The sequence below is a fragment of the Schistocerca cancellata genome, chromosome 1 (genome assembly GCF_023864275.1).
Source record: "Schistocerca cancellata isolate TAMUIC-IGC-003103 chromosome 1, iqSchCanc2.1, whole genome shotgun sequence".
Classification (NCBI taxonomy): Eukaryota; Metazoa; Arthropoda; class Insecta; order Orthoptera; family Acrididae; genus Schistocerca; species Schistocerca cancellata.
In genome coordinates, this window is record NC_064626.1 from 178,108,683 (window position 1) to 178,134,910 (window position 26,228).

Genomic DNA, 26,228 nt, shown 5'->3' on the forward strand with positions numbered 1-26,228 from the left:
ATTTCGCTTCGCGTAATTTTTGTTTGTCTGCAAGGCTTTGGCTATGTTCATGTTTGTTGTGAAGTTCCCTTTGCTTCCGCAGCAGTTTTCTAACTCGGTTGTTGTACCATGGTGGCTCTTTTCCATCTCTTAGGATCTTGCTTGGTACATACTCATCTAACGCATATTGTACGATGGTTTTGAACTTTGTGCACTGATCTTCAACACTATCTGTACTTGAGACAAAACTTTTGTGTTGAGCCATAAGGTACTCTGTAATCTGCTTTTTGTCACTTTCGCTTAACAGAAAAATCTTCCTACCTTTTTTAATATTTCTATTTACGGCTGAAATCATCGATGCCGTAACCGGTTTATGATCGCTGATTCCCTGTTCTGCGTTAACTGTTTCAAATAGTTTGGGTCTGTTTGTCACCAGAAGTTCTAATATGTTATCGCCATGAGTCGGTTCTCTGTTTAACTGCTCAAGGTAGTTTTCAGATAAAGCACTTAAAAAAATTTCACTGGATTCTTTGTCCCTGCCACCTGTTATGAACGTTTGAATCTCCCAGTCTATATCCGGCAAATTAAAATCTCCACCCAGAACTATAACATGGTGGGGAAATCTACTCGAAATATTTTCCAAATTAACCTTCAGGTGCTCAGCCACAACAGCTGCTGAGCCAGGGGGCCTATAGAGACATCGAATTACCATGTCTGAGCCTGCTTTAACCGTGACCTTCACCCAGATCATTTCACATTTCGGATCTCCGTCAGTTTCCTTCGATACTATTGCACTTCTTATCGCTATAAACACGCCTCCCCCTTCACTGTTCAGCCTGTCTCTGCGGTATACATTCCAATCTGAGTTTAGGATTTCATTACTGTTTACGTCTGGTTTCAGCCAACTTTCTGTCCCTAGTACTATATGGGCGTTGTGACCGTTTATTAATGAGAGCAGTTCTGGGACCTTTCTATAGACGCTCCTGCAGTTTACTATAGCACATTAATATTGTTATTCCCTGTTGCATTTTGTCTACTCCTAACTTGCCGCGTGTCAGGAGGTGTCTTGTCGGGTCTAGGGAGGGAATTCTCTAACCTAAAAAAACCCCCATGTCCACTCCACACGTACTCCGCTAACCTTGTAGTTGCTTCCAGTGTGTAGTGCACACTTGAACTATTCAGGGGGACCGTACATTTCTCCACCTGATAGCGGAGGTCGAGAAATTTGCACCCCAGATCTCCGCAGAATCGTCTGAGCCTCTGGTTTAAGCCTTCCACTCGGCTCCAAACCAGAGGACCGTGATCGGTTCTGGGAACGATACTGCAAATAGTTAGCTCTGATTCCACCCCGCAAGCGAGGCTTTCCGCCTTCACCAATTCCGCCAACTGCCTGTACGAACTGAGGATGACCTCTGAACCTAGACAGCAGGAGTCATTGGTGCCGACATGAGCAACAATTTGCAGTCGGGTGCACCCAGTGCTCTCTATCGCCGCCGGCAGGGCCTCCTCCACATCTCGGATGAGACCCCCCGGCAAGCAGACAGGGTGAACACTGGCCTTCTTCCCCGACCATTCCGCTATTTCCCTAAGGGGCTCCATCACCTGCCTAACATTGGAGCTCCCAATAACAAATAAACCCCTCCCCCCATGTGCCTGCTCGGACCTTGCTGAAGGAGCAGCCACATGTCCACTCACAGGCAGAGCGGGCGATGCCACACAGCCAGCCTCCATATTTACCCTCCGCCTCGTGCGCCGCGAACGCCACTCAACCCGCCACTCCCCTTGGGGAGAGGGTGGCCCAACTGCGCCCCGTACCCGCGCAGATGTCTCGACAGCAGGGAGAGTGGGTGAAGCATGTAACACCTGGGGTGTACCATGCGACGCACCAGACTCCCCACTGCCGCTACACTCCGAGGCAGCAGCCTGAAGACGGCTGACCGCGGCCATCAACATTCTCAGCCGTTCGCGAACAGTGGCCAGCTTCTCCTGCGTCCGTACACAGCAGTCACACATCCTATCAATCCTAAGGAATCAATTTACTGTAGAGAGTTAATCAACTTTTAACTAGACTGCTAATTCACTCAAGGCGGCTGATTGTTGACTAAACTGTGATTGCTAGTCACTTCTTGTAGAAAACAATGAAAATAGCACTACCTGTCTCTGGACTGTATTCAAAACAAACACTAGCACTACTGGCACTGTGGCTGACTAAAGGGACTCTCTCTGACTGTATTCAAAACAAACACAAAATCTATGGAACAATATTACTAGCACTCGACAATTAAAGCTTCTTAAAAGCAAAAACACACGGAAGAAGAAGTGACAAGTAAGAAAAATACAGTTAATACTTAAATTAAGATAGCTCGCTGCACGGCAGACGTGAAGCAGGCGGCAGTTACGACGACACTGATGATACGAGTGAATTCAGAGGTACTGGTATTCCCAAATAACATTTCCAAAAGTTTTGAGATTTATAGAGGAAATTGTGACTAAAGAATTCTGCTTGGCATGCTGTACAACCATATTTCAGAAACTTCAGATTACTGAATATTGTGAACTGTGTAGTATTATGCAAGCATACTAAGCTGATAACCATCATGTGAACTTTTGAAATGTTCATTGACTGACAAAATTTTTGGTTTTTGCGCAGCAGGTTGTGAATCTACACTAGAGAGAATGTGCTATATGAGTGAATGAAATAGTGCAAACTATGTGGAAGTAATGCTTTTATGTCAGGAGTTGTGCGTTAGGGTGAACTTCGTAGCACTACTAAAGTTAGTCACAGACTCTTTAGCTAAGTACTGCTTCATTTAGTACCTTCAGTCAGATCTGATAAAATGAACCCTCATTTAATCATGCCACAGATCAGTTTATGCATCCTGCTGACACATAGTATAGCCTACCTTTTAAATAGTTTTACCTGGTTGGCCCACATTATACATTTCTTCAGTGCAGATTGTGGTTCTAAGGAGTTCACTAAGGTAAATGAGTAAATTCCAGAAAAAGGATAACGCATTTGTATCAAGGAACGTAGGATACTAGAAATATAGTCCGTTAGGGACTGTGCACTGCCAGTTAATTGTCATTGGGCAGACAATGTACCTGTCTCTTTGCATTACAAGTCCTGTGCCTAATACGGTAAGTGTGGGAACACAAAAGACATTTGTGTTCTCATGCCCACTATCCTTCCCACCCCTCCCACGGTGCTATTCTGCTGTCCGCCGAACCTACATAATACGCTCATTCATCCCTTCACAACCCCTGCTCCCAACCCCTTTAATAGACTTAGATGCAAGACTCATACATCATCCCACCACCATCTACTCCAGTTGTGTCACAAACATCCCCTATCCCATCAGAGGAATGGCTGCCTGTGAGACCAATTATGTAACCTACAAGCTAAGCTGCAACCACTGTGCTGCAATCTATGTGGACCTGATAACCAACAAACCGTATGTCCACATGAATGGCCACTGACAAACTGTGGCCAAGAAACAAGTGGACCACCTTGTTTCTAAGCATGCTGCCCAACATCAGCTCCTCTGAACTGCACGGGTGGGAACCCTCCCTGCAATATTTCCTACATTCCCATAACCCTCCTGACCTCAACCTTCAATAGTCATTTTTCTCATCCATCCAGCCCCTTCCCTGTTCCCATTCCATCACTACGCAGCCCTCATTTCACTAACACACCCAGTCTTTTTACTTCTCTCCTTTTCCACCCCCCCCCAAAACTCTCCTCTGCTCCCCCCCCCCCCCCCTCCCCCATCTAACCTCCTGACAGCACCTAGCTGCCCTACCCTCTCTATATCTCATCCTTGCATTCTCCCCAGTAGCACTTCACTGGCTGCCACCCCTACCTTACTAACTCTGCCCCAGCCTCCTCCTCCTTATCCCCCCTCAGTTGCTACTCCTATCATGCATTGCTGCTGTTGCTTGTAGTGTGGTTTCAGCTGTCAGAGGCTGCTGTCGCACGCACATGTGTGTGTGTGTGTGTGTGTGTGTGTGTGTAAAGGCCTTGATGGCCAAAAGCTTGTTGTAGTGTGATAGTCTTTTTATTTTGGCTATTGTGACTCAGAATCTCAGTCATGTGACGAGCAGCAACATTCTGTTTCATAATATTGAAAGCTGTAAAGAAGAATAATCAGTGGTACATAGATGAATTTACCAATTCAGGCAAAATATGTTATTTTTGTACCATATGTATAAAACGTCTCATAAATATGGAGCGGACTAGAATGATGAATTGTACATGGCTTGTCTTGAATGTAAGAGAACCTACAGAACTAAGCTTCGAATGGCAAAAACAACAGCATATGAAAGTACATTGAAGATGCTCCTTTAAATGCAAATCTGCGTGGAATGTTGTTGCACAAGAGCATCACATGCAATCTGAACATAACATAGCTCTTGACTGACTAAAGTTAATCTTTTTTTCATGGATTCTGTAAGCAATATTAGGAACAAAATTAAAACTGCAAGTACTAATGTAGATGATTTATTTAAGCAACACCAACCTGGGAGCTGTAGCTTTAAATGGAGCACAATCACACGTACTGAGATCACAAAAGTAGTGGCAGAGTTCTCAAAGTCCAAGAACATTTACTACTCTTGGTTGCCAAATTTTATAATTAGAGAAACAGTATGTAAAATTAGTGAACCAGGTGTGCAGAGTTTGGAATTTTCCTACAATACTAACAATATCAAAAGTTATTCCCATTTACAAACATGATCTCAAAAATTACTGACCAGTTTCATTAGTTCCTGTTTTCCCCAAGTATTTGAATCTTTTATTTATGACCAACTAAACAAGTGCTTTCAGTCACATAATCTACTTTCTGACAGTCAGTTTGGCTTCTGCAAGGAAGAGATGCTACCACTGCTGTTCTCTCAATTATGAATTAGGTAGTAACAGCCTTTGAGAATAAAAATAAAGCTTAACTTATTTTGTGTGATTTAAGCAAGACATTTGACTGTATTTCTCATTATATCTTACTTGCTAAACTCAAATTCTGTGTTGCACAAGACTGCATTGGCAGTAATTGTATCATACCTAAAAATTATGAAACAGTTTGTCTCCGTCAGAAACAGGTAGTCACAGCTGCAAGAAATTAAAAAGGGGTCCCACAAAGTTCTGTCCTCAGCCTCTCCTTTTTTATAATTGTAGTTATGATTTACCCCACTGTGTTCCCAACTCTGGTGCTTTTTATGCCAATGACACAACATTGCTAGCTCAGCATGATAACACATTGGTTCTGCAAGATATGATATAAGATAACACGGAAGCAGCACTAAATTGGTTCTCATAAAATATATTGCTTAACAACCCTGATAAAAACTAACAGATTATACTAGGGTTGTCAAAAGAGGTAGAGGTGAAAGCAGTTAAAATTCTAGGAATACATGTAGACTCTAAGTTAGCTCTTTTGACTGACTCAGTGTGGTGTTACTGCTTCTCTAATAACAGCAAAATACTTCCCACCTCTTTTTTTATGATGGCAGGCCCACCTCTCATGACATCTGGTGGTCAATCCAGCATTACATAGAGTGTCCGGGTATTTCTGGGCAGATAGTGCACATATTAAAGAATAAGCTCTTTTGACCTTTCATGATAGGTAAAAGTTATTCCAACATTTTTTGAATTTTTGAATCTTTAGCCATCTTAGATCTTTGCTCTGGAAATGTTTTTAGAGGCAACAATAAATTGATTTGGATATTTCAGAAAAGATTAGCCACATCCATTCTTGTTTTGCATCATTTGGAGTTTTTATTTAAAAATGATATTTATACAAATGTCCGTAGTTTGTCAACAATCTTATTTGATAAGATACTGGTATTAGGCTCTTTAGTGTTCCTTAAGCAGAATTTTTCTATTTTCATTTCAGTAATTTCTATTGTACTAGCTAACTTTTCTACTCATTTTCATCTTATTGACTGTTGACTGATTCTTTGTCTTCTGTAGCATTCTTACTTTCTTCTATATTCTGGCCTTTGCATTGGTTAACCTCTTGATGATTATGGTTCTTTGTTCTTCATTTTCATTGTTTGTCATATTTTGGTAGCATTAATGCATTAATGGTCAGGTTAGTTATACATTTAATAAATGCTCTTTTCTGTTCGTTGACAACATGCCCTGTCTTGTTCTATTTTAATTTCTGTTTAATACCTAACCCAATAGATATTATTTCATGTTTCTAGCTACCAATAAAAATAAAAATATAAAATTTTAATTAAATACTAGAAAAGAGATTTTTCACTGTAGTACACTACATCAAAAGTAAAAATTGAGGAATTCTTCATAAACTATGAAAGTACAAATCAGGTGTAACAAAAGGAATTAATTTTATGGTAATATAAATTCAACAATTGGAATTAATTTTATTTTAATATAATTTTAACTGTTGTGAATACGTATTTTTATAGGCATAGCAAACTGTTCTTAAAGCTGTTAAGGAAATAACTAAAAGTCCACCAATTAATTTGCCTTTTTTTATATTCTTGCATATCATAAGCCTGAAGTACAAGAGACTATATTTAAGTAAAAGGGTTGGAGATACAATACTACTGTCCTGATGAGCAGTAATGCAGCTAATCAGCCTCTTAGCAGTGCAATATGTATTTAGTACACTGGTAGTGATTAAATTATGAAAATAAACAAATATGACATACTATCAGTTGTTTCTGACTGTATGCATGCTTACTGAAAGTGCACTTATGAAACCATACTTGGAATCATTAGAAAAATTTGTAAGCTAGGGGTTTTTTCTAGCGATTCAGAAACTGAGACCCAGAGAGAACAATATTTCATGTCCTTTTTTAGTACACAGTTGTCACTTGAGGAGGCTGGAGGTTGGTGCTACATAGAAATCAAGACAGTTTAAAGTGCTAAAATAATTTGTTGATCAATCAACTCTTCTGTCCAACTTCACAAGACTCTTCATTAATGTATGTTCCACCTTCAGTGACTTTATTATATGTTTTGTCCATCTTGTCATTGTTAAGTATGAATTTGACATCATCTGCCACTATATCATATCATTAACACCATTTAGAGTAATGCTTTCGGGTTCAGGAAAATTGTTTGTCCAATTTGAAAGAGTGTTACCTGATACTGCCAGGTCCAAAGTTTCGTCATCAACATCAGGGCCTCATCAAGTTATTGCACAATGATTTTATGGTGTTTCTTGACCTGTACTCAAAGCTTCAGCTACCGTGCATATTACATGTTTGATGTTGATGCTACATATGTTGTTGCAATATGTGCTATCACTGTGCTTCAGAAGTAAATCTTAAAGGAGCAATTCCTTACAGCAATGTTTATTGAAGGTTTCAGACACTCATTGATCCATGGTCTAAATTAGGATTTTAATGCTAGGTTAACTAAGTTTTCGGTTTTTTACTCATTTTGAATGAATTCTCAGTGAACAAGATGGAACATTGTCCAACAACAGAAGAGCTTTTTTTGGCAGCACCTAGATGAGATATATTTTTCATCTTTTAGAACAAACTCATTGTGAAACAAATCCTGAAAGAAATCTGCAGGCATACATGTGTTTCAGTGCTTTTTGTAATAGGTAGTGAGACTTTCAGGGGCACCTTTGTTAATAGCTCATGGCTTAGCAGATTTAACCAGTGTCCATAAGAGGTAAGCGATACGTGCCTTAAATGTTAATGGTGTACTATTGGCTGTACAGCTGAGTCATTGTTTCTATTTTATGTACAGTATTTCAATGGCTGGAAATTGTGCATTAAATATTGTGCATAAAATGGAAAAACAACTCAGCTGTACACTCGTAAGTACATTAGTAATCAATCACCCTGACAAAACCTGAGAGATAAAATCGCTTGAAACGTTACCATGTGTTACAACAATAACTTGCTCTTTGTTCTTTTTATCACGTATGACATTCATTTCACAACAAAAATGTTTTAGTGTGTAACATTTTAAAATTTAAGCTTGAATCATCAGCTGTATTTAGTTGATCTAGTAGTAGTATATGATTCTCTTTCTCCACCAAATTTTGAAATTCTTCATAAAACAGAATGGCTGATATCTTTTCCCTCCAGAATTGCGACTGCTGTACCCTGTACATATTTTCAATGTATTTAATCAAACAATGGAAAATCCAGGATGGAATGTAATGAAATTAGGAAAAACAAACTTGCTACTCACCAACATTTAGCATTTAGCAGTGCAGTGTCTGAATGCTAGTAAACAACAAAAACTGCAGGGCTGAACAGTGATGCTAGTTGTATTGTAGAAAGAGAGTAGCAAGTAGCTTTGATGAAGTTACATGAGAGAGAATTTTCTCTGAAATGAAATATTATTAAGTACTTACATGCACAACTGAAGTGGATGAAACTGGTGATGAATCCTTTAATGTCAATACTACTACCATTCTGGCTCACTTAAAAGCTGAACAGCAGAATGCACTTTGCTGATCTTCAGTTACTGTCAGGTAATAGGTCACCAAATCCTCAGATAGTTAAATTGTAAAACTACCCATTCCAACATTGAATAATTTGTAATTGGCTCACAAGTGTTCTATTCTCCCTCCCTTTTATCCTCCTCCTACTCCTACTCCCCCTCCCCCCCCCCCCCCCTCTCTCTCTCTTTTAACAGCATATCCCATAGCAACTTAGAAATGTTCCATCTCTGTAGTACTGAAAAATCATTGTAATCAGATATGTATCTTGGATACAAAGCATTCCTTCACTAGCAGTCTACTGAGTTTGGGATATAATGAATATGAGGCATAATTACTGTGCCTAGAGATTTAAAGAGGTAGTTGCAAAAAAAGTAACTAAAAACAAGAACCTTTTCTTCCTGTTAGCTCAGGAAAATTGGGAAAACATTTTTACAGAGAAAAATGATATTTGTTTGTTTCAAAAGTACTTTAATGTATCCTTCTCTCTTCAGACCAAAATGTTAGGTCTTAAGAAGAAGAAGAATTCTGCAGCAGTCTTACTGTTGTCAAATATATCCAGTTTTTGGGTGACTCTTCTAAAATCTACAAAATGTTTTGTAGTAGAGTGACTAGGCAGGCAAAAAATTATGGCAATGACAAAAGGATAAGAAAATCTTCAAATAAATTTGATCCGTGTAAAACATTGTCAAAAGAAAACCATCAGTACTTGACAAAATTATTTAATTGAATAGAAAAAATCTGCTCACCAAGTGGCAGCAGAACACACACATAAAAGATGGTTGCAGTTGGCAAGCTTTCAGAGCCAATGGCTCCTTCTTCAGGCAGAAGGAAGGAGGTGAAGGAAAAGGACTGGAGAGGTCTAGGCAAAGGTGTAGATTTCGGGAAAGTCACCCAGAACCATGGGTCAGGGAAGATTTACCGTACAGGATGAGAAGGAAAGACTGATTCATTCCCCTTCAACCCTTCTGCCTGAAGAAGGAGCCACTGGCTCCAAAAGCTTGCCAACTACAACGGTTTTTTACGTGTGTGTTCTGCCACCACTTGGTGAGTAGAGGTTTTATCTATCCAATTAAATAATATTGTCAAAAGAGGAACTAGTAGTGTACTAAAATTCATAATTTGATGGACTCATCGTGGCAACCCATGGTTCATCATGAAAAGATTCAATGAAAGCTTCATATCACTGGTTGAAGATCAACTTCAAGTACACTGCATCATACTGTAAGTTTCAAACAGCACGGCCACAATGAACCAAACTGTATTGTTTTTCCATATACAAGCAAACAACTGGTACTAGCATTTGCTGACATTAAGTATGAACCCAATGCGAGAGTGAGTGCCTGCTGCACTGCATGTATGAAGAGGAGGGCCCCGGTGGATGGTGCAGTGCATGCCTTGCCATAAGCACAAGTCATGTGGTGTACTGCAGGTGACCTATGCTGGTCAGACCATGCAGATGCCATTGGCGGAATATTCGAAGTGTAGCATGCCGGTAGCCTGGTGACACGGTGCGTGTCTAAGTATTATCTGCAGGGTTATAGCACCCCTTCCTCCCTTGGGGAAAGGGTACTCCATGGATGTGACGTCACATGGATTGCTGAAACATCCATGTCCTCTGCGGCAGATGCCACAGACAATGATGGTAGCAGCAGCAGGAGATTTTAGGCTTGAACCGGTGGGTAGGTGTGGAAGGGGCATGGTTATGGACATGCACAGCAACTGCTCTCCCACAAAGTACCAAAAGAGAGGACCAGTGTCAAGGGTGCTGGTAGCATATTGATGTGGCATAACTGCACCAACAGTGAAGGCACCAAGGACCTCTTTGTGGAAGGGCCCAAATACGCTGACCCAGCTGGTGCTGGAATCCCCAGTGGCAATGAAGCATCATGTGAATTCCTGGCTGCAGGCACCAGGGCGCTGGGCCCCATAGGAGAGGAAGGAGGTGGTGACATCCACAAGGATGGTGGGTTCCACCCCTGCAGTGGCATGAGGATGCAGGTGGTCATGGTGGCATGCCACCAACCCATCACTAATGCATACCATCCTGAGGCGATGGCCTCAAAAGCTGTGGGTCATGGTCAGAATCCACTTTACTCGGCAGCTGGATTGCTGAGATCATATTGTGAGGGTTGCACTGAAGGGCGTTAGTTGGGTGGTATGAGGAGATCCAGGAGTGCATAGGGCTCATGACCATGGAGCATCTCAGCCTGACACCGATTCCCCACTGGCATAAACCTTTAAAAACTCAAGAATCATGTCAAGGCATTGTCCATGGAGGAGTCTGTGACATACTTCTTCATTTGAAACTTGAACGTGCTGACAAGATGTTCCACCTCGCCCTTAGGTTTGGGGTGAAAAGGAGGAACAGTCATGTGTCAAATCTCTGAAGGGACACAGAAATTGTGGAATACCAGTAGATGTTTATCTGTCACAAGCATATAAGGCAATCCTTCAATAGAAAAAGTTTTGGATAGAGCCTGAATCATGGCTGTGGCTGATGTCTGAGGACAGTGGACAATGTATGAAAATTCAGAGAAAGTGTTGACAACTAACAACCAGGAAGAATTCAGGAAAGTCAATGCAAAATCAACATGGATGTGTTACCACAGGCGGTGTGTTGCAGGACATACAGAGAGCATCACCCATGGCGCCACCTGTTGGCGGGCCTGAGAGCAGGCCACGACAAGATGTACAATGTCACCATTGATGCCAGGCCACAGCATGTGTCAACAGGCCAATAACTTGGTACGTGAGACATTCCCCCCCCCCCCCCCCCCCCTCCAATATCGCTGATGTAGGAGCTGAAGCACATCCCACCATAGGGCAGTTGTGATCTTAACCCTAGCCACCAACCCATTGGTAATGAACAGAAAAACACCATCAAATAGCAAAAGGTGGTGATGGAGGGCAAAGTAGTTACACATCTGAAGCCCTGCCTGGAGACCAGTCTAGTCAACCGTGCTGAATGTTGTGAACTACTTGATGCAAAACCAAACTGGCAACAACAGCATATGCAATCTGGGACCCATAATAGGAAATCCTTCCACTGTATATTGTACTTCAACATCTAAGTGGAAGAAAAGGAGTTCACCCTAATCAAAAAGAGGGTCAGGCACCATTGGAAGCTGTGACAGTGCATCAATGTTGGCATATTGCACAGTATGCTGAAAATGTATTTCATTGTTCTAGTGTGACAAAAACAAGGCCTAATGCTGGAGGCAATGTACTACTGTTTCAGGCATTGAAGCAGAAGGATTAAAGAAAGAAACCAAGGGCTTATGGTCAGTAATGAGATTGAACGTAGGCCCATTCAAGACCACATGAAACTTTTGAGAGCATAAAAAATAGCAAGTGCTTCCTTTTCAGCTAGGGAGTAGTGCTGGCGAGCAGAACTGAGCATTTTTATGCATAAGCTATTGGATGTTTGGAACCATCCTCACATTAACATGCAAGAGCGGCCCTGAGTCCAAACTCAGAGGCATTAATAGCCAAAACCAGGTGGTGACCGGGATGGAAAGTAGTCAAACAAGGAGGAGAATGTAATTTAGATTTCAAAACCATGAATGCACACTCACAGGCCCACATTCACTGAAAAGGAACGTCTTGTGGAGCAACTTGTGAAGGGTTGCATCCAGAATAAATTTGAGGTAGTTAGCAATTTTATCTGAAAATGCTAAAAATGCTTGGAGTTCTTTGACATGTGTAGTGTGAGGCAGAGCTGTGACATGGCAACATGATGATGTAAAGGCTTAACACCATTCCGTGAGACTTCAAACTCCACAGTTTGGCCAAGTTGCATTTCAACGGAGCTGTATGTAAGACAGTGAGATGGTACGTAAGTTACTTTGAGGTTCTTCCGTGGGTGCACCCATCACAATGATGTCATAGATAGTTGATGCACCATGGAATTTAAATCATCAATTATTCCAATAAATGCCAAAAAATCACTGGACAATTGCCACATCGAATAGGTGAGACTGGTATTTGTACAACCTGAAGGTGGTGTTAATCAGAAGGACCTGTGTAGAGCCCTCATCCAACAGAAGCTGTAAATAAGTTTCAGATAAGTCAGTTTTGAAGAAAAACTGGCCCCCTACAAGTTAAGCCAATAACTTGTCTGGACGGATTGAAGGGTAGGTGTTGATAGGAAATGGAAATGAAGTCCCATGCTTCTTGACAGAGCACAGGGGAGTGATACAGGAGACCCACACCACCATACTAGGCAAGGTCCTAATGGAGGTGGTTTGCCGTTGCCTTCCTCTGACTAATGGGGATGGATGATGATAATGATGATGATGGTGATGATGAGGAAGATGAAGGTGAAGATGACAGAACAACACCCAGTCATCTCGGGGCAGGTGAAAATACAGGGCTATTACAAATGATTGAAGCGATTTCATAAATTCACTGTAGCTCCATTCATTGACATATGGTCACGACACACTACAGATACGTAGAAAAACACATAAAGTTTTGTTCGGCTGAAGCCTCACTTCAGGTTTCTGCCGTCAGAGCGCTTGAGAGTGTAGTGAGACAAAATGGTGACAGGAGCTGAGAAAGCGTATGTCGTGCTTGAAATGCACTCACATCAGTCAGTCATAACAGTGCAACGACACTTCAGGACGAAGTTCAACAAAGATCCACCAACTGCCAACTCCATTCGGCGATGGTATGTGCAGTTCAAAGCTTCTGGATGCCTCTGTAAGGGAAATCAACGAGTCGGCCTGCAGTGAGCGAAGAAACGGTTGAACGCGTGCGGGCAAGTTTCATGCGTAGCCCGCGGAAAATTGGCTCATGCCACAACTGGAGACCGACAGCGCCGTCTTCATCTTTCAACAGGATGGTGCTCCACCGCACTTCCATCATGATGTTCGGCATTTCTTAAACAGGAGATTGAAAAACCGATCGATCGGTCGTGGTGGAGATCATGATCAGCAATTCATGTCATGGCCTCCACACTCTCCCGACTTAATCCCATGCGATTTCTTTTTGTGGGGTTATGTGAAAGATTCAGTGTTTAAACCTCCTCTACCAAGAAACGTGCCAGAACTGCGAGCTCGCATCAACGATGCTTTCGAACTCATTGATGGGGACATGCTGGGCCGAGTGTGGGAGGAACTTGATTATCGGCTTGATGTCTGCCTAATCACTAAAGGGGCACATATCGAACATTTGTGAATGCCTAATAAAACTTTTTGAGTTTTTGCATGTGTGTGCAAAGCATTTTAAAAATATCTCAAATAATAAAGTTATTGTAGAGCTGTGAAATCGCTTCAATCATTTGTAATAACCCTGTACCTGACCACACTGGGAATTGAACCTAGGACCCCGTGCTCGGGAAGTGAGAATGCTACCGCGAGACCACGAGCTGCAAACGTCAATGATAGATTGAGCATTAACTGAAACTTTGAAGTCAGACAGGTTAGAACACTCACTCAGTGTGGAGGCTGTGTGCCACACAAATATGACAGCCTGTCCAGTTCGGATTTCACTTGATCATGCGAAGTCCCTAGAATAGGGTACACACAGAGAAAGTGCAGCCCCACCATAGGTTTCAGAGTAATGTGGGCTGCAAAATTGGTGGCACAGCTTAATACATCCAAGAAAAGCGTTGAGAACTCAGAACACGGAGAATCTAATTGCTGGTAAGGGACCTGGTCAGAAATGAGATGCACCGTATCTGTAATGGTAAAATGAGAAGCATTGAAAACACGCAGACTGAACAAGTTTATGTTACTGTTATGACTTCCTTTGCAACTGTGTGGTTCTTTAGTGGACACAGGAGTGAGGAACAAATGACGTTCATGAATAGAGAATTCAGATATTTATTTATTCTACATCTAATACCAAATAGTAAAAATTTGCTAAAAGTAGATTTGAAAGTAGAAATATTTCTAGATGCAAAGGATTTAAACATCTATCACTCTTCAGTACAATGTGTTTTCAGAAGATGTTGAGACTTGGCCACTATGGAAATCTGTAAAAGTTATTCAGCTGGCAAATACTCAGAAAGGGATCAGTCCATGAATTTTCAAACTTAAATAAACCCACTGGTGGAGCTCCATGGATGGGATGCTTGCATCTCATTGGCAGCAGCATAATCATTCATGACTGTGCCCTCATGCTGCAGTGGCAGCAATAGGAGATGCGGCAGTGTAACTGGTGGCATGCATATTTGAAAGTGTGGCTGACAGAATGGCAGCCGATACCACAGGTATCATCGTAATCATCATCATCATCAACTGCCAGAAAATTAAAGGAACAAACCACATATTTGTAGATAGTGGGAGCCATAAATTGCCCCAAAATTGGATTATGCTGCTTGTTGTAACTCGCCAAACATCAAGGAACTGGAGACCACGCCGGAGAACTTGAGTCCACATAAGTTTGTGAGTTCAGTAATGTCATGGCTGCATCTGTGTCCACTTGTTATCCGAGCACTTTGTCCATCACTCACAATTTGATAAACAGTTTGCTGTGATTTGGAACCACTGGAGACACAATTAACATCCATGTCCGTGTCTACAGGAGGGGTCTGGCACAACAAATAGGTGCTGTATGTCCTTTTTTCCTATGGTTGTTGCAAGTTGCCCGGCATGTAGGACATGTGGCCTTCTCATGTTGCACAAAACTGTATGGGCAGAATGGAAGTGCGGAGTGCTGCCGTTGTTGTGGTTTTGCTTGGCCCGTTGCTGTCCAGTGTGGTGCGCAGACCGCATTTGTATGACTGACACATCATTCCCACAAGAACTACCAGGGCCTGACAATCGGGATCAGGAGCCACCACAGCGATGTCACACCAAGCCTCAATCTGATCACCAGCAGCACAAGATACCTCAATCAATAGAGCATTATTTAACATGTCAGCCAAAGATGGATACTCACACTATAATGCATGTTGATGCACCTCTTTGTCACAAGCCAACCAAATGACGGCATCATGGACCATAGATTCAGCATAGGAATCATGATGAGCATCAATAAGAAACTGACATTTTCAACTGAAGCCAGTAGGACTGGTGGAGCTGTTTATGGCAATGATGCAACTCTACCTGTGATGCAGTGATGTGCATGTATGGTGGTAGTTGGACAACAGCTTACACATTTTGTCAAATGAAAGTGACACAAGTTTCTGGAATGGTGCTAACTGGCACAACAACTGATAGATCTGAGGAGAAGTTGAGGAAAGGCACAAAGCATTACATTTGTGTGCATCAGTGTCACCAAAAGCAAGAAGTGTTGCCAAAGCTGCTTCTTGTAAGCTTCTCAGTCCTCTGCTGCATCATTGTATTGGACAGAAGGCAGCAGGTACACAGATGGCATGAAGCGTCCATAGTGAGTGTGGCTGATAAGGTTGTGGTAACAACTATAAAAGCCTGCTGCTGCTGCTCGAGGAGAGATTAGAGCACTGCCACCATGAACAGAAGAACCAAAGGAACAACCAATAGACAGAACACATGGAAATGAACACCCCAGTAGTCACCAGTTGTATTGTACTGTAAGAGACAAACAACAGCACAGTAACAGTGAACCAAAGTATATTTTTTGTCCACATACAAATGAATAACAGTTGAGAATATAGACACAAACATAGAAACGATCCAGGTATTGATACTAGCAGATGCTGACAATTAGAACGACACACTAGGAGAGCAAGTGCCTGTTGCGCTGCACTTATAAAGAGGACTCCAGTAGATGGCTAGCCCACACAGATGCTGTTGGTGGAATATTCGAAGTGTAGCACACCAGTGGCCTGTTGTCATGGTGCATATCCAAGTGTTGTATGGAACCTTATAACATGCATATATCTGTAGAAAGTCAGTGACCACAGCAGCTTCTATGAAGAAACTATGTGAAATAATAAAAATGTTAAATAATAATATGTCAAGTGGAATTTATGAAGGAAACATCAAATTAAAAGGATGCGCTAAGTACATGATAATATCTCTGTCAAAGGTTTTCTACCTCTCATTACATACAGATGTTTTTCCAGATTTCTCGCTACTCCTGACAAATGTTCTGTTGATGCAGTCTCCAACTACTGACTTATATCTCAGTTAATTTCTTCCCAAAAGTCCAAGAAAACTTTTCTATGACTACCCTTTAATTTAAGAAGTAAATATTGACCTCTCACCAGCCAGAAGAATAGCTTCGGAAAGTGTATGATTACCCAAAAAATATTCGAGTGTTGAAGATCATTCAACCAGAATGAACAGGCATTTTCCTAGACTTTACAAAGTAATTGATGTCTTGATCACAAAATGTTGTTTGAGAAACTAAAAAGTTATGCTATGAGAGATCTAGCACTCAACTGGTTGTATTCCTACCTATTAAAATGGAAGCTGGAGGAATCACTTCATTATGAGTCACAAGTACAGAATGAAAGACGCAGTGAAAATATACAGTACCTCTGGACTCAGTCCTGGGCCCAGTACTGTTTTTAATAAAAGTGGATAACCCTTTTGAGCATATTTGAGCATATGGGACCCTAAAAATATCTTCTGTTTGCTGAAGATACCGGAGTATTACTTTCTGCATCTAATATAGAAAATTCACAGTTAACAACAGAAAACTATATGATAAAACATCCAGAGTGTTTAAATGCAAATTAATTCTCCATGAAAGTTTCAGTTTAAATTTCCTTCCTCAATATGATCAAAATCATATCTGAGGAAGATTAAAAGAGATTGGGGAAAATGTTAGTTCTACAAAATTTTTATGACTGTGTCTTTAGCAGTACTGTACACCTGTAAGTAACTTGCCAAAGAAATTCTCAGCTGTGTGCTCTTGTCTGAGGATATTAAAAACTACATTAAATAAACCAATAGTGGTGCAGATATACTATGCTCAGTTCCATTCACTTAGTTGGTATGGGTCATTTTCTGGGGAAATGCTACTCCAACCATGAAACCTAGTTATACCACAAAAAACGTCACTAAGGGTAATTTGTGGGCTTAAAGAATGTTATCTTTGCAAGCACCATTTTGCTGAGCTTAAAGTACCATGTTTGTTTACATGTGAAACTATCTTATTCACTTTGGGCTAATCTAGAATGAGGATGTATGTAGTTATGATTTCAGAGAACTGTCAGATATTCACCAAATGTTTTCCAGAACAACATCCTATCAGAAAAATGTAATCCACAGTAGCGTCGCATTACACAGTAACACCACAAAAGGAATAAAAATTGCTCCTGAGACACTATTTTAAGAATAAAGTAGACACATTTCTAATGAAGCCATGATTTTGTCATGTACAAGAATTTATAAATATGTAGAAATAGTAATTTTCTTCAAGTTTAGATAAGTCAGCTAAAAATAGTCGCACACTGTAACTTTTCACAGCTAGTATTTATTTCGTTGGTGATTTTTTTTATACGGGCATCACTACAGGACAGATTATTACAGACTTGTGTTGGCCCTACTGCTATTCTAGTCATGTATAACAATTGAGAACTTTGACTTAATAAAGAAATAAACAGGGATCAAAAAGCATTGTAGGTTCCTAAATGAAACATCATTTGATAATGTAATATTGTGAATGAAGCTCCATTGTTGGAAGTGTAATAAAAACAGGCTTTTGTGAGGCAGAAATATTGCACATCAGTGTTCAAAAGTTCTTAATACTTTTACTTTCACACACCTAAGGCAATAATTGGCCAATCAGCTGCAAAGAAATGTTACATGTCACTAATTGCACTGACATAAATTGTATCCTTTATCAACTGTTCATACAACAGCATGATTTTTTTTATGGCTGTGCAATACATGATTTTACTGATGTGTAAAAATTTCTTTTAGCACATTGTAATAATTTTATAAATAAAAGAAGTCAGCAGACATGTCACAGTTTAAGAAAGATAAAAATAATGGAGTTTTTATCACCACTTCTGAATTATTTGAGCGTCTCGTGCCATAATTTTTCGAGCCTGGCAGTATGTGAATCACAACTGCAGTTAACAAATTGATGTAGTCTATTGCCTTTGATTAATTGTGGGTAATTTAGTTTCCACATCCGCTAAGAGTATGTATATAATACAGTATAACTGTAACTCTTGTTTATGTTTCACTGTTTGTCCCTCTTGATAAGAGTTTTGCATGTAATAGTTTATGTCTGACCATTGTTTATTATTCACACAGGTTTAAGATTCCTAAGGGCATTGCGCCTAATGACTGTACCAGATATTCTACAATATCTTAATATCCTGAAGACTTCAAGTTCCATTCGCCTTGCACAACTTGTGTCAATATTCATTTCTGTATGGCTCACGGCTGCTGGAATTATTCACCTGGTAGGTAGTATGCATGTAACAGAAGTAAGTGGCTTTTTTTGTTCTAGATTAAACTAAATGTATGTTGTTGGTTATTCTGTTTCTGTGTTGAAATAAGCTGGTATGGAGAAATACTGTTTTCAATTTCTGCAGCTGGAAAACTCTGGTGATCCATTGGACTTCAAAAATCCAAATCATCTCTCATATTGGACATGCGTTTATTTTCTTATTGTTACAATGTCTACTGTTGGATATGGTGATGTTTACTGTCAGACTGTTCTTGGAAGAACATTTCTCGTATTTTTTTTACTCGTCGGTTTGGTAAGTAGATAATTCTTGAGTAAAAACAATATTAATTTGATAATTATTTATTATGAAACATGTAGTATGTTTCCAGTCTTACATAAGGTTCAAACAAAATATTTCTTGTTAGAAAAATGAGAGTCATTCCTCCTGTAAGCAACTTTTCTTACTTTTTTTCCGGAAAGAGAAATCACCAACAATGAAATAATCATGAAAAAATGCAATTTTGTTCCCTGACAACAAACATGACCATGTGGTACTGTCACTCAATGAGACCTTCCAACCAGTACAGCAGTACTACAGGCATAAACTAAGTTTACCACAAGCTGTAAGTCACAACTTCAAATCAGACTTGTAGGTGGTGTTTTTGACATATTAGTTGTCAAGCTGCTTTGATTGGAGACCACACACATTGGCTATCACTGATAGCAGAAATTAATTATAAAGTTCCCAAGTGACATATCCCTTAAATGTATGATTTGTAACATCCTAGTGAACAGGCAAACAAGGAAAGGAATGATGGCTGCTGGACAACAGATGAGTAACTTATGATTTCACTTTACGTCACAAGAATGTCCTGAAGTGATAATATTCTGCTGAGTTAGTGATGACAGTAGATTTCACAGCAGCAATATTCTCGAGGAGACACAAAAGTGTCATATATTGTAATGTTAATATTGTACTTTAGAATGTCTAATGGAATCAGGTAGTCACTTCAATGTCCACTAGATGTGTGCAAAACTGTACTTGAAAGGGGTAGGGGGTAGGTTCAGTTGTGGTTCTAGTAGGTGAGTTGCAACTCGCAGCACTGATGCTTGTTTGCTGACTGCTGTTGTTACTTATAATTTCAGTAGATACACATACAGTAAATTGAATTTAATATCATCTTACTAGCATTTTGGTGCAACCACACAAGTAGACATGATTAATTCTCTGTATATTCTGTATTTAAGCAAGAATTGTGCAGCTGTTTTCTCATTAAGAAATTGCGTTTGAATATTGTGAGAAGATAGTGTTATGCCTTGTGTAACAAGGAGAAACATTACCAGCACTTATAAGAATTAGATACCAGCAGGGTAATGGTCTATAGAGGCAGTTGTTTATCATTTTGTGATACTACTGCAGCTTTTGGCCGGAACCCCATGGCAGTCACGAATAGGGAATGCAACATTTCATAGGCTCCTGTGACTAGTGCCTGAGAGGGAAGGTATAAAGTTGGCGTACTTTTAAATGGATGGTGGAACAAAGACTGGAGTGTTACGGATTATCTGCACGGTGACTGTGCACCAAACAACAACATAGGAAATGCAGGCGGCACATGCACATCGTCTTTTCAGACAAGTCCTGATCCTGCATACAGGATCATGAAGGATGTATCCATGTTTGGAGACTTTGAGGAAAATGAACATTGCCGGAGTGTATTTGTTGTTGTCATACAAGCCAAGAACTTGGCATGACAGTATGAGAAGCCATCAGGTACACAACATAATCACCTCTCGTTCATCAAGTCAGTATTCTGGACAGCATGTGTTACATTTCTGGCATAAGAAGGTTGGTGGCTGTACTCTTTCTTAGAGGTCTCTCTGACACTATCTTTCAAGATAATGCAAGACTGCATGTTGCCCATGCTGTCCTGACCTCTGTTGACACAGAGTTTTTGACTGTTGAGTAGTGTAGTCGTAGCAGATGAGGAATTTTGCATTCAAGGTAGAGAAATTAAAAAAAAAAGGAAAAAAACTAGTGTAGACATTCTAAGACACCATCCTTAACCTACGAGAAGGAGATGACGTTTTCCTATGTAGTGGAGCTTGTGAGAATTTTTGACATTGAATATGCAGATGCAGCAGCATAGTATAAAGCAGCACAGTATAAAGTTCCTCCACAAACGCTACCTTGCTCTATAGGCTTGTATTATTTGGTTGATTTGTGGCTAGAAGTCGGGGGCAAAAAACTGCAGTTGATTAAGTTGACTATGTGCGCATGGCATAGCCTTTTCCAGTCAGAGCAAAAATCCTTTTACTCACCTACGGATTGGATACTGCTCTTTGATGCATGATTTCTTTCTGTGGGGGAAAAAGAACCACCACTGCATGCCTGTGGCATACAAACATCAGATGGCAAGCAGTTTGCCGGCAAGAGGGAGCCCAAGGTTTGAAACAGGACAAACCATCTCTTTTAAGGGATAATCAGTGTTTAATAAAGTACAACAAATCGTTGTCTTTTGTCCCAGCTCGTACCAAAAATGGTGGAAAGAAACAATTAGTCCTCAGGCTGGGTTATAATGGCTAAGATTTACAAGTTGTCTATATATTGTAGCTATTCATATATAATCGGGCAGCCTTATGCAATATACTTTTTTTTAGAGTTTTTTATGTATTATTTGATTATTGATTATTTTACTGTATGATTTTTTTGTTAGGGAATTTTAAATGTTTATGAGTAAGCACCAGTGACCATGGTGTTAGGTGCTCTTATCCCAAACAAAAACACCCCTACACATTATTACTCTCAGGTATTTGTAACAAATGACTGCTTCTAGTTCTAACTCATTCACTATGTAATCAAAGGATACAACAGTAAATGAAATGTTGACCTTCTAATTTCTCTTCATGAGAACCACTTGCCATTCTTTGCACTAGGATGATATTTTGTTGATATAACTGGAAATTATTGCAACTTTAACAGGAAAAAACTACTTATAGACACCAACATCATCTTTGGAAAGAGTGATATTGCAAATAATACTGACTGCCAAGTCATTGATGCATAATGTGAACAATGAGTCTCTTACACTTCTCTTTGGCACATGGAGTATTACTTATATGTCTGTAGATCAGTCTACATCCAGAATAATGTGCTCCATTCTGCCCTGTCAAGTAATTTTTAATCCACCATACACTTTGTTAGGTATCTTATAGAAACTTCTTTTCTTTAGTTGGCACCTGGGTGTTACTGGTACATAACCTTTTTGAAAGTCAAGAAACTCACAACAGAATCTACCTAACCCCTGTTTATGGTCCAGAGGTAGAAGTCTGTGCAGGTAAGGAAAATGCTATCTGCACCACATCCCCAAGACTATCAATCACATCTGCATCTGTAGCTGCAGATTCCTTATTCACATTCACTCCCACAGATAGTCAAATTTTGTGAAGCAATTTAATCTGACATTGCTCTGGCAGAAGGCATGTGCCTGGTGTGAGTTTTTGTCTACTGTAGTTCAATTCAGTTTTGTTGTGAACTGAGGCTAGATATATTTCGTAGTTGTCATATCAAATTTAATCTCATATTTTGCATTTAAAAGTGGTGGAAAACATATTTGTTCATAATTTATGTAGAAAGCCATTTGATGCAAGAAATTTCATACCCGACTTTTAACATTTTAATCATGGGTCTCATAATTCAGGTAACTATATGCCCATATTGTAGTACTACATGGCCAGCACATTCTCGATACAGTCAACAAATAAAAACATAATCTTCATAATTACTGAAGCAGATTTTGCAAATTTTTCTGTAGACTATTTTCACTGCCATGAGGAGTCAAATGAGATTGTGGTGCAAGTTGTCACATGTTGAATATTGTTAAAAGTTTGTCACATAGTTGGTTTATCATACCTAAATTAATTACCACAATTACAAACTGTGTCAATTTGTTATTCCTTTCACTGTAACAAGCATTGTATTGTGTACTTTTAAATATACTTGACACAAACGTAGATTCACCAGTATTGTTGTTATTGTGGTCTTCAGTCAAGAGACTGGTTTTGCGCAGCTCCCCATGCTACTCTATCCTGTGCAAACTTCTTCACCTCTGAGTAGTTACTGCAACCTACATCCTTTTGAATCTGCTTAGTGTCTTTTAACTCTGGGTCTTCCTCTATGATTTTTACCCTCCATGATTCCCTCCAATACTAATTTGGTGATCCCTCGATGTCTCAGAACGTGTCCTACCAACTGATCCCTTCTTTTAGTCAGGTTGTGCCACAAATTCCTCTTCTCTCCAATTCTATTCAGCACCTTATCATTAGTTATGTGATCTACCCATCTAATCTTCAGCATTCTCCTGTAGCACCGCATTTTGAAAGCTTATATTGTTTTCTTGTCTAAACTATTTATTGTCCATGTTTTGCTTCCGTACGTGGCCACACTCAATACAAATACTTTCAGAAAAGACTTCCTGACACTTAAAATATGTACTTGATGTTAACAAATTTCTCTTCTTCAGAAACACTTTCCTTGCCAGACCCAGTCTACTTTTTGTATCCTTTCTACTTCGACCATCATCAGTTATTTTGCTCCCCAGATAGTAAAACTCATCTACTACCTGAAGTGTCTCATTTACTAATCTAATTCCCTTGGCATCACCTGATTTAATTAAACTACATTCAACTACTCTCATTTTGCTTTTGTTGATGTACATCTTATATCCTCCTCTCAAGACACCATCCATTCTGTTTAACTGCTGTTCCAGTTCCTTTGCTGTCTCATCAGCAAACCTCAAAGTTTTTATTTCTTCTCCCTTGATTTTAATTCCTTCTCCAAATTTTTCTGTTGTATCCTTTACTTCTTGCTCAGTATACACATTGAATAACTTCGGGGATAGGCTACAACCCTCTCTCACTCCCTTTTCAACCACTCCTTCCTTTTCATGTCCATCGACTCTTACAACTGCCATCTGGTTTCTGTACAAATTGTAAATAGTCTTTCGCTCCCTGTATTTTACCCCTGTCACATTCAGAATTTCAAAGAGAGTATTCCATTCAACACTGTCAATGCTCACTCTAAGTCTACAAATGCTAGAAATGTAGGTTTGCCTTTCCTTAATCTATCTTCTGAGGTAAGTCATAGGGACAGTATTGCCTCACATTTTCCAACATTTCTACAGAATCCAAACTGATCTTCCACAAGGTCAGCTTTTACCAATTTTTCCATTCATGTGTAAAAAATTCATGTTAATATTTTGCAGCCATGACTTGTTAAACTGATAGTTCGGTAACTTTCACAACTGTCGACACATGCTTTGCTTGGGATTGGCATTATTATATTCTTCTTGAAGTCTGAGGGTATTTCGCTTGTCTCATACATCTTGCTCACCAGATGGTAGAGTTTTGTCGGAGCTGATTCTCCCAAGGCTATCAGTAGTTCTAATGGAATGTTTTCTACACCCGGGGCATTGTTTTGACTTAGGTCTTTCAGTGCTCTGTCTTACTCTTAACTCAGTATTGTATCTTCCATTTCATCTTTATCTATGTCCCCTTTTATCTCCATAACATATCCCTCAAGTATATCACCCTTGTATAGACCCTGTATATACTTCTTCTCCCTTTCTGCTTTCCCTTCTTTGCTTAGAATTAAGTTTCCATCTGAGATCTTGATATTCAGACAGGTGGTGCTCTTTTCTCCAAAGATCTCCTTCATTTTCATGTAGACAGTATCTATTTTACCCCTAGTGATATATACCTCTACATGCTTACATTTGTTCTGTAGCCATCCTTGCTTACTCATTTTGCACTTCCTGTCGATCTCATTTTTGAGATGTTTGTATTCATTTTCGCGTGCTTCATTTACTGCATTTTTATATTTTCTCCTTTCATCAGTTCTATTAAATATCTCTTCCATTACCCAATGATTTCTACTAGCCCTCGTCTTTTTACCTACTTGATCTTCTACTGCCTTCACTATTTCATCTTTCAAAGCTACCCATTCTTCTTCTACTGTATTTCTTTCCCCTGTATTTGTCAATTATTCCCCAATGCTCTCTCTGAAACTCTCTACAGCCTCCGAGTCTTTAGATTTATCCAGATCCCATCTGTTTAAATTCCTATCTTTTTGCAGTTTCTTCAGTTTTAATCTACAACTCATAGCCAATAAATTGTGGTCAGAGCCCACATCTGCCCCTGGAAATGTCTTACAATTAAAAACCTGGTTCCTAAATCTCTGTGTTACCATTATATAATCTATCTGAAACCTTCCAGTGTCTCCAGCCTCTTCCACATATACAACCTTCTTTCATGATTCTTAAACAAAGTGTTAGCTATGATTAAGTTATGCTTTGAGCAAAATTCTACCAGGCAGCTTCCTCCAGTCTGTATTCATCTAATACATTTCCTTCTCTTCCTGTTCGTACTACTGAACTCCAGTCCCCCATGACTATTAAATTTTTGTCTCCCTTAAGTATCTGAATAATTTCTTTTATCTCATCATACATTTCTTCACACTCTTCATTGTGTGTGGAGCTAGTTGACATATAAACCTGTACTACTGTGGTAGGTGTTGGCTTTGTGTCTGTCTTGGCAACAATAATGCGTTCACTATGCTGTTCATAGAAGATTATCCACACTCCTATTTTTTATTCATTATTAAACTTACTCCTGCGTTACCATTATTTGATTTTGTATTTATAACCATGTATTCACTAGACCAGAAGTCTTGTTCCTCCTGCCACCAAACCTCACTAATTCCCACTATATCTAGCTTTAACCTATCCATTTTCATTTTTAAATTTTCTAACCTACCTGTCTGATTAAGGGATGTGATATTCCACACTCTGATCCATAGAATGCCAGTTTTGTTTCTCCTGATAATGATGTCCTCCTGAGCAATCCCTGCCCTGAGACCTGAATGGGGGCTATTCTACCTCCAGAATATTTTACCCAGGAGGACACCTTCATCATTTAACCATACACTAAAACTGCATGCCCTCAGGAAAAATTATGGCTGTAGTTCCCCTTGCTTTCAGAAGTTCACAGTACCAGCAAAGCAAGCCCTTTTTGGTTACAGTTACAATGCCAGATTAGTCGATGATTCAGACTGTTGCCTCCGCAACTACTGAAAACACTGCTGCCCCTCTTCAGGAACCACACATTTATCTGAGCTGTCAACAGGTAACCCCCCTCCCCTCCATTGTGGTTGCACCTATTGGCGCTGCTATCTGTATCGCTGAGGCACGCAAGCCTACCCAGCATCGGCAGGGTCCATGGTTCATGGGAATATTATTTATGGTGTGTGTGATTAACAAATGGGAGTGAGATCTTGAAATGAAAATTCCAAAAATAACTTGCCCTAGAAGACCCCACTTATCAGGTTGTGGTTGCTTTTTGAAATTGTGTATGTGAGCTCTACTATTGCAAAATAAATAGAGATTAGTCAGATATAAGGTAGTTGTTTATACGATGGAGCCAGAATGTGAATTTAAAGGTGTAGAAAACCAGAAAGAACATGCCACTTTCTTTAGCACTTGCGAATGT

At 39.9% G+C, this 26,228-nt stretch overlaps 1 protein-coding gene across 1 annotated transcript in view; it reads left to right on the forward strand.

Annotated features, from left to right (window-relative positions):
• LOC126168267 (calcium-activated potassium channel slowpoke) overlaps positions 1-26,228 on the forward strand; it is a 908,898-nt gene that overhangs the window by 34,997 nt on the left and 847,673 nt on the right. The window contains exons 4-5 of the mRNA XM_049920542.1: positions 18,548-18,699; positions 18,832-18,999. Of these exons, the coding sequence (XP_049776499.1) occupies positions 18,548-18,699; positions 18,832-18,999 (320 nt within the window). The remainder of the gene's footprint in view (positions 1-18,547; positions 18,700-18,831; positions 19,000-26,228) is intronic.